General features: G+C 55.4%; 1 protein-coding gene across 1 annotated transcript; it reads right to left on the reverse strand.

Annotated features, from left to right (window-relative positions):
* Window positions 1-544: 544 nt before the first annotated feature.
* Window positions 545-8,896, reverse strand: LOC128828910 (zona pellucida sperm-binding protein 4-like). The gene is made up of 12 exons (XM_054013942.1): window positions 8,737-8,896; window positions 7,662-7,783; window positions 6,493-6,577; window positions 5,443-5,598; window positions 4,919-5,106; window positions 3,971-4,068; window positions 3,522-3,649; window positions 2,816-3,005; window positions 2,586-2,733; window positions 2,003-2,090; window positions 1,298-1,417; window positions 545-699 (listed from the first exon to the last, which is right to left on the reverse strand). Exons 3-12 carry the CDS (start codon window positions 6,560-6,562, stop codon window positions 545-547), a joined length of 1,341 nt encoding a protein of 446 aa, XP_053869917.1. The 5' UTR covers window positions 6,563-6,577; window positions 7,662-7,783; window positions 8,737-8,896.
* Window positions 8,897-13,297: the final 4,401 nt, after the last annotated feature.

Below are 13,297 nucleotides of genomic sequence, written 5' to 3' on the forward strand. Positions count from 1 at the left end.
GGTTTAATTTCCGCCAGAGCGCCCTGTCCATTAACCTTCCCCATGTAGCAGCTGATGAGTGTGTTCTACTGAGGGAGGACATGCTGGGAGGGCACCAGGCCAAGGCTGCCGAGCTGGTTTCAGACACCAGCATGCAGGAATCAGGGTCTGTCTGCTGCCCCCCCCGTGCCACCCCCTATTCATACAGGGGCCTGAGCCCAGGGTATGGGAGATTCAGCAGAGCTCTGGAACCAGCTGCTTTGGCAAGACAAGACCTTTATGAGAGGCCCACCCTGCTCTCCCTATGGGTATTTGCCTCCTTTAAGGACTAGCTGCTGCCAGCCCTGCAGGTCCCCCTCTGCACCACTCCCCTAACCAGCAAGGCCATTAGCCTTGAGCTGCCTCTTGGTGCAATGAGCCAGGCCTGCCTGGTGCGATGGGTCCCCAGTGCCTCGATTCCCTCTGGATTCCTTGCTTCTCCCCTGCCCCAGACCCACACTGCCAAGCAGACTTCCCTACACACCAGTAAGGACAGGAGGCATCAGTCACTTGATCTGTTTATTCCTTAAGCACATGTGGTCCCATTGGCATGTCCTCGCCTGCCCCAGAGCTTCCTCAGGCCCAGAGCCACCATGACAGCAACTGCAACCACAGCAACAGCCCCCACCAGTGGCACCAGCACCTCTCCCCACTCCACCGGGGGCTTGAGTCCATGGGAACCTGTGGAGGGAGGGGCTGGTTAGGAGCCAGGACACAGCTGGTCACTGCCAGATCCTGCCCTAGTCCTCCCCACTGCCCTGCAGCAGCCTCCCCCCCCTGCAGTTCCTAGGCCTGCCAAGGCTTGGCAGAGCTCAGCCACCCCTCCACTGAAGGAGGTGCACTGGCTTGGAGTCCAAGAGGCTCCCTCAGACTGATACACCTGCTCCCCCTACCAAGAGATTGGCTCCCTACCAGCCAGTCACTGAAGCATTAAGCAGCTTTATGCTAGGCCCTGATGGGAAGCAAGGGGCTCCTCACATCTCTGGCCAGGTTTAAGCATCACTTCAAGGTGCTACCAGCAGCCTGGGGGCTGTTCTGTGTCCCCTCCCCTGGCTCAGCAGCCCAGCCACCACTGGAGAGGGGGACAAGCCCCTCCTTATACTATGCCCATTGCCCCTCACCCTCCTCCAGGAGAGAGGACCTGGGAGGTTCTGAGCTGGCCATTCCCAGAGTACCCAACCCCCCAGTTTAATACTTAACACATGCCTTGTGAGGCAGGTGGATGCTATGGTCCCATTCCACCCCTAGGAACCATTCCCCCCACAGCCTGCTCCATTACCTTCTTCCTGGACAAGGTCTTCCTCCACTTCCTGGCCAGCATGGAAGTCCACCGGCCCCTCAGCTGTCACCAGGCTCAGGGGCTCCTCCCACCATGCTTGGCTCTGGGAGTCTCTTCTTGCTGAAAGAGTAAAGTTGTGTCAAGAGTTCTCTTCCCAGTCCCTGAAGAGCCAACCCCCAGCCCAGGGCTTTGCAGACAAGGCCTATGGGGCAGCAGCCCAGTTCTAGCCCCCACAGGAAAGTCCTGAGAAAGTGGAGATGCCACCTCAGAGGTGCTCAGGGTCACAGTTGGGGCAGAGGAGGCTCCACAGAAGTGGTCATTGTGCACCCAGGAAGGGGAGATCCATGGTCTCCCTTCAAGCCCCTTGGCTAGTGCCTGGGTGCCTTGCCAGAGGCCTATAGCCAGTCTAAGTGGGGGGTGGTGTCTTAGATGTCCCCTGAAGGGGTAGCTTGCAGGAGGCCTGACGAGACAGCTTCAATCTAGCAAGAGCCATGTCTGCTTGTAGCCAAGCCTTCATGCCCTGTGGAAGGGAGACCTTCCTGCCATGGCCTGTCTTAACCCAGCACCCCAGATCCATGGGTCTGAAGGCCCGGCAGTCTGCTAAGGGAAAGGGGTGAAGAGGACAGAATGGGAAAGGCCCAAGTGTTTGGCTCTCAACAGGCCTGAGAGGGCCAAGAGGCAGATGCCAAGAAGGAACAGACTTACTCCTCCCCTGTAGGCTCGTGGGGCATTGGACTACACAGCGTTCCAGCCCAGAGGGCATGCAGGCAGAGGCACTGCAGTGGAAATATACCTGGAAGCAGAGAGAATTCATGCTTGGCAAGGATGGATTAAGGGGGGGTGGGGGGGATCTGCATCAGAGGGTCACTGGCCTCCCTCCACCCCAAGAACTTCCAGCTCATGACAGCCACAGGAGAGACATCCAGCCAGCTACAGTAATGGGATTCTTTGCCTCCTGCAGAGCCCTTCAGAGCAGAAACTTTTGTCATGCAGTTGCACAAAGCATGGGGCTTTGCAGCGAAGGCCAGGAGACTGGCCTGCAGGGTCATGATTGGCTCCAGACCCTGGATGGGGTCGGCTTTAGGCCAGGCAAGCCAGTGCTGGTCACACTAGGCTAAATTAGGATCTTCTGTCCACTCAGGTGCTCCCCCACCCAGCTGCCAGGAGAGGGGCAGGCAGCAAGATAGCTTCAGGTCAGTCTCTGCTCCATTTGCGGGAGGATCCCTCACCCACTGGCTTGGCCAGGGCAAGTCCCAGGACTAATCCCTTCCCGGGAGTGGGACCATACCGGGCCTGAGAGCGCTCGCTGGGAGGTGGTGTCCACAAAGGTGAAAGTGCTGACAATGAAGCGCTGATGGTGAGATGGGAACTGCAGCCCTGAGGCCTCGCTCACAGGCACCAGCTGGGTCTGGTAGTTGTCACCTTCATAAGGGCACCTGGAAGGGCACAAGCAGGGATGGGTTGAGGCTTCTTACCTGGCAGTCACTGCCCTGCTCCCATCCCTGCCCACTCACTCACCCATCCACAAGGATCGGCCACTCTGGCTGCTGCAGTGGGTTGGTGCTCGGGGTGGCCCAGCACTGGTGCAGGACTAGAGCCAGGCTTGGGTCTGTTCTCTGGAGGATACGGACCTCCACGTGCACAGGGTCCCGGAGAAACTTCACCACTGGGTACTCACGGTCTGTGTAGTAGGTGCTGTAATGCTCGTCTGCAGCAAGAATGAAGTGAGATGACCACGTCCTGCAGTGACTGGATCACTGATTTCATGGGGGGCTTGGCAGGGCAAGTGTTGGGGCAGAATCACCCACTTCCCCTGGTTCCTATTCTCCTCCTGGTGACCAGATCCCACTGGTATTGGCCAAGTGTCTGAACCATGCCCTGGGGCCTAGCTGGGACACTGGGAGGCAGACCAGGAAAGTCATCTCCCTGAAGGGCCAGAGACCAGTGCAGCTGTGCCAAGAGACCAACCAGGCTGGCTTGGCCAGGACCTAGATTTCCTTCCCTCCCAGTGGGTACAGTTGCTCTGGGAACAGAGCCACCCCCACCATCCAGGCAGGTGTCTCCCCCCCTCCCTCCCCCAAGGAGCAGTGATCCAAGTCTTCAGTGCCACTCAGCAGCCCAAGGGTCCCATGTCACCCTCGGGGCAAGCCATGCATGGAAGTGGGCCAGACACTTAAATGTTTCAGCAGCATCTCAGGTGCTTGGCAGGCCTATGTGCAGTCACCTGTAGCAAGCCTCATCTCCAAGGCTAGGGGTCCCTGCCCAACTGCAGGGGGCGGTGGAGGAAGGGTGGAGACCACAACATTCACAGGGAGGAAGTCCTCAGCCGAGTAGCTGCAGCGGATGGTCAGCCTGGGTGGGGAAAGAGGCCAGACAGCTGGTCCCCTCTGGACTCTCCGAGAGCACACTCAGATGACAGGCTGAGACCTTGTCATCAGTGAGTGGCGAGTGCCTGCCCCCCCTCCCTTTAATTGCAGGGGATCAGGTGGCCTCCCCCAGCAGGATGAGATCCAGGCAGGGAGCTCAGCAGTGGGTTGAGCATGCCAGTGCACATCCCCTAGCCCTCCCTGGGAGGGGAGGTTCCCCCTAGGTAGGGGACCCAAACTCTGCTTGACTGACAAGGGGCCCCCTCCCTTTCCAGCAGAGGCCTCCAAGCTTTGCCAGGCCTGTTACCTGAAGGTGCTGTCCCGAGTGATGGAGCCAGAACGGGAGGTAAGCACTTGGCGGTCTGCTACCAGCTCATTCTCATACACCCACTGATCTCCAGATGCCTGCAGAGGGAGGAGGAGAAGAAGAAAGGCTGGACACACAAGAAAGTCCTTCCCATTGGAAAGCTTCTCAGAGCTGCTGAGTTCTTGTGCAAGGAAGAATTCACATGTGGGAGCCAGCTCAAACCTCCACAGCCAACAGGTCCAAGATCTAATGGCCCAGGCTGTGCCCCCCCACTACCCCTCTTTTGCAGGAGTCAGGTCTTGAGGGGATGTGACTGGAGCCAGTCTGCATAGGAGAGGCCCAGCCCAACTTTGCTCATGTTCTCAAGCGGACCAGAAACTGGTCAATATACTAGCCCTCCCCCTGACCTAGAATCTCAGGTGGCATTCCAGGACTAGTACACCCCAGTGTGCACATGCCACTAGACCACCAGCTACACCAAACAGGCTGTTTTCATGGCCAGTCTATAGTACAGCTTCCAGAGACACTAAGCTCATTCCATGTAGGGACCCAGACAGAGCAATGGGCCCCATGTCCCCTCTTTTCCTGCCCATAGGTCCCTTTGCCTCAAGGCGATTTGGCCTTTCCATGAACCACTTTCACAAGCATTAGCAGCTGCTAGGGAGCAGGGTCTGTAGGCTGCTTGTGCGTCATCACAGCTCCGCATTAGCAGAGCTGTAGGGCCCAAACCTTGGGAGACCACCTGTAAGCAGAGGCTGTAGGCTCAGCACCCCAGGCTGCAAGGGGCAAGTCTAAGTCTCAGGACATATCAGATACAGCCTCATGGTGACTGTTAGTGACACCCTCTCCCCCCACCCATAACCTCAAGGACAATCAGGTGGCATCAGAGAGTGAGGAGTTCAGGAAGTGCCTTGCCCAGCAGAGGGAGGACTGACTGGTGCCCTTTACCTGGACAGTGGTCCCACAGGCTGAGAGTGGGAAGCGATACACAACAAAGCCTTCATTCCTAGACACCGGGGCACATCTGCTGCCATGAGCGTTGACCAGGTGCACTGAGCTCAGGTCCAGGGGTGGCATGGTCACATCCCTTGAGATCGCAACTGAGAATTGGCCATCTGGGGTGCACTGCGCAGTCACTGGGGAAGAGCCATGCAGCATCTCAGCAGGGAGTGGCAGCCTCTGCTGGAGCCATTTGCCTGGGGACCCCTCCCACCCCCACCGTGAAGCAGGAGCCTCTAGACAGGGGAGGAGAAGACTAGCTAGAACTAGTCCTGCCCCCTGACAGTCACTGGGATGAGAGTGACAGGACAGGCCTGGGCTCAAAGGGGCAGACTCCATCACTGGGTCCTAAAGCCCACCCAGGCCCTGGTCCCCAAGCCCCAACTGGTTTCTTCCTCCCAGACACCCTCCAGAATCTGTCTGCTATGGAGATGCCCCAGGGCTCCCTGTGGCAGAGGAAAGCCCTTGCTCACCCTGGTCTCCATAGTAGCAGGGAGTCAGCCTGTCACCGGGTTGGTAGCAGCAGCCCAGCTCCTCGCAGTCACCTCGTGTGATGGGTGGGGCAGCACACGGCAGCCGAGCCGAGGCCTGGACAGCAGAGCACACGCTAGGGCTCGGGGCATCCCGGGCTAGGGAGAGAGGCAAAGATGGGTGCTTGCTCAGACAGCCCTCCCCATTATTCACCCTAAAGGTGGGACCAGGAAACAGCATCTCCCATGGCCAAGTCCCTCCTCAGGGAGGTGGCTAACTCCTGGCAGCTGGTACAGCAAGGCCAGAGACAAGGTGTGACAAAGTGGGACTGTTCTTAATGTTTCCTCTGAATACTGTGTGGGTGCCTCAGTTTCCCCTATGCATTTTGTAAGTCTCCAGCGTGCATACATGGCTGACAGTCTCCTGGCAATTAATGGCTGGGGCCCTTCCCCCCCTGCAAGGGGATAGCTAAAGGTGAACCAAGATCAGGTGACCTCCTGGCCCAGGAAAGCCACAAAGCCCAGAGAGGAGGGGCTGGGGAGTTTCAGTTTTGGGCTAGCTGGGAAAGAGGAGAGAAGTGCAGAGGGGGTTTATCTGGCTCACTGCCCCCCAAAATGGACCCAGCTGAGGGTTCCCCTTCTCTGTACCTACAAGCTCTGTTTTAGACCATGTTCCTGTCATCTAATAAACCTGTTTTACTGGCTGGCTAAGAGTCACATCTGACTGCAAAGTGGGGGTGCAGGACTCTGGCTTCCCCAGGGCCCCACCTGGGCAGACTTGCTGTGGGAAGCACACAGAGGGGCATATGCTGAATGCTCCAAGGTCAGAACCAGGAGGTGAAGCAGTGTGAGCTTCTTGCCCTGAAGATTGGGGAGCCTCCTCTCCCTCGGAGCAGACTCCCCAAAGTCCTGACTGGCTTTGTGGGGAGCAGTTCCAGAGCATCACCTGGGGACTCCGTGACACAAGGCCTCCAGCTACACCAAGCAGCATCCTTCAGGAAGATCCCAGAGACAGTGCAGTCCCATCCCTGGCCTGGCCCCAGAGCCCCTTACCTAGAAGGTGGTTTGGGCACCTCAGCTCCTCCTTGTAGGAAGCCACAGGGTCTTCAATCTGGACTGTCATCACAAAGCTGCCATCCTAGGCGGGAAGCAGAGGATACACCACAGTGATGGTTCAAGCCACTCAGAGTCTCTCCCCAGCACCATGTGCTCAAGGAGAGCCAGGGGGCACGAGTGATTTAGGGGGTCAGCAGGATTCACAACCACCCCCAGCCCATGCCCTGGGTGGACACATGTCCCCATGAGTCGGTCCCACCAGGGGACAAGCAGGCAGCTGAGAGTCCTGGAGAGCAAAGATCACCCTCCCCCCAGCCTGGATACTCTGCCTTCGGTGCCATGTTCTCCCCTTGAGGAGCCAGCGGCATTAGCCCATGTCACAGACCCTAGCCCCAGTTGGCCTGGATGGATTTAGCATCTCAGGGGCAGAACAGACAAGAAACCAAGATTTGACTTTCACTCCCTGACCTAGCAGCTAGGCCAGATCGCTCCCCGCACAGGCAGGCCCTGAGCCACAGGCTAACCGAGGGACAGAGCCAGCTTTACTGGGAGAGAAGAAACAAGGTGGAGGATTTCAGGCCTCCCCACACAGACTGGGGTCATCCTCCTCCCTGCATTGCTGCGGCCAAACTCTCCCTCTGCGCAGGGGACTCCACCCTCCGAGCTGGGCCAGCAGAGCGACCGATGGCCAGAGCAGCAGATCGAGGGGGCCAGACAAGTCAGCTGCAGTGACATCACTCTGAAGTAATGAGATCACTAGCTCCAGGGACAGAAGCCAGGTCAGTGCAAGTGTTTCCAAGGCAGGGGTGGGGAAAGGAGTAGAGCGAACACATGTCGAGTCCCCCCGGCTAGTAATGCTGCATGTTCACAGCACTGGTCAGCCTAGGCTCTCAGGACACGGTGCGGACAGCAGCTGTGCCTCAGCCTTCCCGAAGCTCTGGAGCAGGCTTGGACATGTGGAAACTGAGGCACAGATGTGAAGAGACTTGCCCCCCCATGGGAAGTTAGTGACAGGGGCAGGATTAGAACTCAGGTCTCCTGACTCCCAGCTCCATGCACTAATGGCTAAATGCAGACAGATCCAAGCATGGTCCCCTCACACCCCCTTCATAAGCACGGCTACCCATCCCATTCACACCATGGGGGGGTCCCAGACAGAGCCTTACTCTCTCGTTGACATAACACCCAGTGTAGAACGCCTCGACCACCACGGAGCCATTGGCGTGCTGCTCGACACGTGTCCCGCAGGCAGGGTTGCTCTGCAAAGCATGGGGCCTGCCCTCTGCATCTGGAGGCCAAGAGGGGCAACAGATGAAGCACCATTAGCCCTGTTCCTCCTAGTCCCAGAGCTACTGCCTCCCCCATTGCCAGACCCGGAGCAGGGAGGCGCTGCAGAGGAGTCCCGCTGTCAGTCACGCCAGCCTGGAGGGGCCACTGACCCCTCCCTTCCACCACAGACATTTGAAGCGTTGCCAGTTAAGGTCAGCAGTGGTGATGGAGTAGGAACCTTCCTTACAGCTCACAGACTGTTCAGAGACAGGCCAGTGCCATGCACCAGCCCACGTGGTTTAGGGCTGGTTTCACTCCATTTCCTCCCCTTTAGCCTCACAAAGGCCACCCCTCCACCCCTCTTTGCACCACCTCAGCAGCTTGGCATTTCTCTGCTGTATATGGGGCTAGTTCTCCCCCTACAGCTGTAACTGAGGTATAACCTTAGCCAAGTCATTCAGCACCCAATGCACCTCACCCCAGAGCCAGGTCTCCAGCAGAGACAGGGGGATGGGTCACCAGATGATTCCCTGTTCTGTTCATCCTCTCTGGGGCACCTGGCATTGGCCACTGTCAGAAGACAGGATACTGGGCTAGATGGGCCTTTGGGCTGACCCAGTATAGCTTATGTTCACATGCATTACTGGATTAGTTAGCACACCAGCAATCAGGGGGGTTGACCCACTTCAGACAACTTGCCAGTTTCTGCCAAGTAACAGGGCCAATGGCTCCCAAGGTATTCCCTGGTCTAGCACCTTTTATCTGAGGAGCTCAAAGCTTTGGGGACAGTCAATATGCATTGACTTTGTACCCTCACTGGAGGCAAGCAGACAAGACCCAACACCCCAGGAAGTTACTTATAGTCAGAGACCCCACAGCACCTCCTCAGCTTTAACTGCTAGGGGATACTACCTCCCAGAATCCCAGCAACACCTTAGAAAGACCAAAGAAGTTTCACTTTGCTCAACTTACCCAGAGCTCTCAGCACAAGGGGAGCCACCTCAGTCTGGTTTGGGAGCAGGCTGAAGACCAAGCTTCTCAGCCCACAGGTCAGCCAGCTAATATCCCAAAGAGCCCCCTCATTCCTAAAGCCACCCTGAGCCCCCCCACTCAGAAAAAATAGGCTAAAAAAGAGCCAAAACATCATGGCAGTCTCACTTCCCAGGCTAACCCACCACTGCTGCTACTCACAACTTTCTGAGCCATTCGCACGGGTCTTATACCTTTCAAGGAGCTGTGATTGGTCAGCACTGAGGTCTTAAATTCCTATATGGACCAGGTGTGACGCCAACAGTCCGTTTACACCTTCCCATGGGCCTTGATTTGAAACTCACAGCACTTACTCCAAATTGATCAAAACCTTCCCACCCACCCACCCACCCTTCTAAAGTGTTCTGTTGATTCTTGCTCAGCCCCAAACCCTTGTTAAGACCCTACAGGTTTTGCTAATGCAACAGGAAACATTTTAAAAGGGGGAAAAAGTATTTGAAGGCTGAGGGGGCACCTAGGGGGCAAGGGGCTATTTATTGGTTGGAAAAAACAAGTGTGGAAAAGGAAGCAAGCCGGAATGCTTTGGAGATTGAGAACTCCTTTTGTCAGATGACTGTAAAGTGCTAGGAGGGTTTATTATTTATAGAGGGGTAAACTGAGCCCCGGTCTTATCCCCCCTCCCCCCATGTGAGTAGGATCTGTACAAATTAATCCAATTGCAGCTTCCCCAGGCCTAGCCTCTCCTTCCCCCACGGATCACTTTTCTCATCTCATCCCGTCCCCCCTCAGGTTATGTCTACAGTGCAATCCAGGGAGGTGTACTCCAGCTCGCTCGGGGATGGGAACAGCGAAGCCACACGGCATGGGCTGTCCAAGCCAGCCTGGGCCCCTGGGTTCTTACTCGGGGGTTAGCCTGCGCTGAGACCCGTGCTGCTGCAACTTCGCTGCTGTTGGTACCCACGTTAGCTAGATCAAAGCTAGCTCTGGTATGGGAGGGATCATACAGGGATAGCGCACACCAAATTCCCTCTGCAGTTGGGCAGCTGAGTGAGAGTGTGTGTGTGCGTGCACACACACACACACACACACACACACACACACACACGAGGGCATGAGTGTACTAGAGATCCAGTCTTGCACTTCATTTCTCAGTCAGATCAGCAGGTGGCAGCTCTCAATTGTATTTTCCCACTGAAGGGCTCTAGCATGCAGTGGTGAAATCAGTTTCACTTCAGCACAGACTTTTAGATGTTAGTTGTGGAGTGTAACTACCTATAGCCCATGTCACCCCAGTCCTCAGTTTCACTGCCCAGGGGCAAGTCGCCTTCCCGGGGATAATGGCTACAAGTCCCTTCTCCCAGTTGCTAGATTTTAAAATAGAATTGCGCAGAATGTGGCCAAGGTCTCTCGCAGAGGGGACTCGCGTGGCGCTGACTTTCCCAAGGAATGCTCCGTTCATTTCCCCCAGCACCTTCCCTGTGCCATGGCTCCTCCCCAGAGCCAGAGGAAAGAGTCTAACTCCATGGCCCATTTCATCCTCACCTCTCTGCTGAGCCTGCCATCAAAGGGCCGTGTGTCATGGGTGCCCACCTGGACCAAGGCCCACCTAACCCACCAAAGAGCCACTGGACAGTCACAAGTTTTGGCCACTGCCAGCCTGACCTTGCGGGTTGCAACTTTTCAAACATCATCCCCTGGGACAAGGATGTCACGTCGTGACAACACCTGCATCACAACGTCACATTGGCCCCTCCCAAGGCCACGGCTGTGGTTTATATTCCAGCAGCGCCTCCAGGCCCCTTCTGAACTCAAGGAGCAGTTGTGCTAGGTGCTGGATATTCACACAGTGAGAGACGCTCCTGCCAGCACAAGAGACAAATCCCCATTGGGCGGGTGGGGAACTGAAACACACAGCAGTTCAGTGAGTGGCCTGAGGGGACACAGTCGGGGAGACGGCAGAAGCAGGAGTTGATTGATCCCAGGTCTCCAGGCTCCCAAACCAGAAGGCCACACTCTCAAAACCAGAGAGGGCTGCATTAGCCCCAAAGGTATATCAGTTCTGTGGGTGTGTTTCCATGCAGTGTTTAATGGCTCCCGTGATTAGGGCTGGGGCTGTAGGATAACCAAATCCATATTGGGAGCATCTAACCTAATCCACCAATTGCCACGGGGCAGAAACCCACACAGGCTCCTGGCGGTGCACGCTGGAGAATGCACCAGAGCAGCAGCAGGTGTGGGGTAAGGAGGTTTGATAACCTGCTTTCAGCCCCGCTTCTGCAAACATGTTGTGGTTTGGGTGCCACTGGAAATGCAGAAGTGGCCAAGGAGCAGGTGACCTTTGACAGCAGACTGTCTTGCACCCCTAGCACGCACACGCACACACACAGACACACACACACACTCTGGTGGTTTGTTTTCAGACTGGCTTTTCTCCACCTTTCACACCCAGCAGAGCGCGGGGCTGGCTGCCAGCCAGGTAAGCTGTCTCCTGTCCTTGGCCAGCCTGTGCAGGGTGAGGATGCAGATGCAAACCGGCCTGGGCATGGGAAGCAGTGCCAGCCTGGAGGGAGTGGCCGTTCAACTGTCCTGATTGCAAAAAGCCTAACGAGCAGAACACGGGGGAAGTGGCAGCCGCAGCTGTCTGCCTGTCCTGATGCCGCTGTCTAGTGCGCTGAGTGAAGCAACGGGGAATTAGGGTGTGTGTGGGGGTGGGTGCTCACCCGGGCTGCACCCCCCTCCGGGGGGAATGCACAGAGCCAGGCGGGGGAGTGTGCAGTTCCCAGTGCTGGGGCGTCCTCGCCAGGCAAGGTGATAACAAGCTCTTGGCGAATGGCCTTTGCTGTAGCTCTTCGAACAGAGTCGTGGCAAGTCGGATGCTCCAACTTCCTTCCTTCCCTTGCAAATGGGCCCAGAAAAGAGGCCGATAGGGGAATCCATCCCCAACATAGCAGACTTCCACTCAGATGGCCCTCCCACGGCCAGGCTGCAACCCCCAGCAGCGGAGGAGAAATAGTCACCCTCACGGATGAAGCCCTGGCAGATCCACCTCGCTCCAATACTGAAAGTATTCAACCAGCACCAAATATCCCATGCCACATAGATAGTCACCACACAGATACAAGCAGCTACAACCAGGCAAACTGCAAGCACATCAAGACACATGGAGAGCAGGATCCCAGCCATGTTACTACAGGCCCTGTCATTTGTCCTCTAAAATATGAACACTGGCAAAAATGACCCCAGCTAAATTCCTCTGGTTCCTGAAAGGGGAAGATCAGCAAAAGACCAGCATTAAAACACAGAGCAAAGTGTTTGTCCTACAAACCTGTGCTTCACCCTGCAAGACATTTTAAGATACAGCTGTCCTGCGGCTTTTTACTTTAAGCCCCTTCTCTAGTTTTTTTTTTTTTTTTTTTAATTAAAGGAGAGTTGCGGCTGTAAACTGAGGCTGTAATGTATTATTATGAATGACGTGTGATTAATAAAGGGGGTAGTTTCGCTTGGTGGGAGTTTTATATCCTGTTAAACAGAAGGTGTTGAAATGCCCCCTTTAAACGAAGGTTTGGTTGGGAGAATGTCAAGCCAAAACTTTTAATCTTTAGTCAGATTTGGAGTCTGTAAATATGGCTCTGTATTCAAGACCCTGGTGGATTACTCAATGCAAGGCTCTGAAGGGAGGTAGAGAAATCACTCCGCCTGTATGTTTCCTAGCTTCACATGACAATGGGGCCGGCCTTGTGCAGCATGTCCTGCTCCTTCCCCAGAGGTGGCTGCACTTTGGTGGGGCTGTGATTAGACAGTCAGGATGTATGGGAATGAAAGATGCTATGGGAGGGTCAGAGGTCATTGGGGATAGACACAGTGGGGAGTACTGCTCTTTGCAAATGTCCCTGCCATGATGCCCCCTCCCCACCCCCAGCGTCCTGCTCTGATGCCCTCACTGCGCCCTACCGTGTGTTCACCTGTATGTAAGTACACTTGTATTAAGTGCACACTTAAGTATTTAAAGTTCTCCACATGCTTGTACTTAAGTACTTGACATATTCTGTACTTCGTGCTTGTATTTCAATACATGCTAAAAGTACGTAAAGGATAATTTTCTTTGATCTAGGAGTACCTTTTCAAAATAGTTTTTTGAAACAATCACCTGCCTCTCCACTCTCCCGTTTGGTCCCTAGGACCTGGCTTGGGAGCTTCAGGCCCTGAGTTCTGCCTGCCAGGGCTTTTTCTTGCTTGGTAGAAAAGGTGAAGGCGGGACTTAGAAACCGGTTTCGGAATATTTTGAGCTGTGATACAGCTGCAAGTAACAGAAGTACAAAGTCATTTGCTGCTGCTTCTGGATCCCAGTCATTTTTTAAGTTGTGTTGGCTGCAGAATCAGGATGAGAGAAAAAATGCAAAGGAACTGGGTTTTTTTTTTTTTTATATATTGACCAGACAATCGCAGGGAATACGGGAGTTGAGAACACTTGCACATGTACTTTTAAATACATAAGTACTATCTCCACAACATACGTGTACTCCGATGTACTTCTGTAACGGTG

This window comes from Malaclemys terrapin, chromosome 24 (assembly GCF_027887155.1).
Source record: "Malaclemys terrapin pileata isolate rMalTer1 chromosome 24, rMalTer1.hap1, whole genome shotgun sequence".
Lineage (NCBI taxonomy): Eukaryota > Metazoa > Chordata > Testudines > Emydidae > Malaclemys > Malaclemys terrapin.

What these genes read in the sequence shown, in the direction of transcription:
- LOC128828910 (XM_054013942.1), bottom strand. Translation starts at nt 6,562, where the DNA reads ATGACAGTCCAGATTGAAGACCCTGTGGCTTCCTACAAGGAGGAGCTG. An exon ending in GTGCCCAAACCACCTTCTAG is followed by an intron (nt 5,599 to 6,492) that starts GTAAGGGGCTCT and finishes CTCTCTCCCTAG; the next exon opens with CCCGGGATGCCCCGAGCCCT. An exon ending in GGAGATGAGGCTTGCTACAG is followed by an intron (nt 3,006 to 3,521) that starts GTGACTGCACAT and finishes TTCTTGCTGCAG; the next exon opens with ACGAGCATTACAGCACCTAC.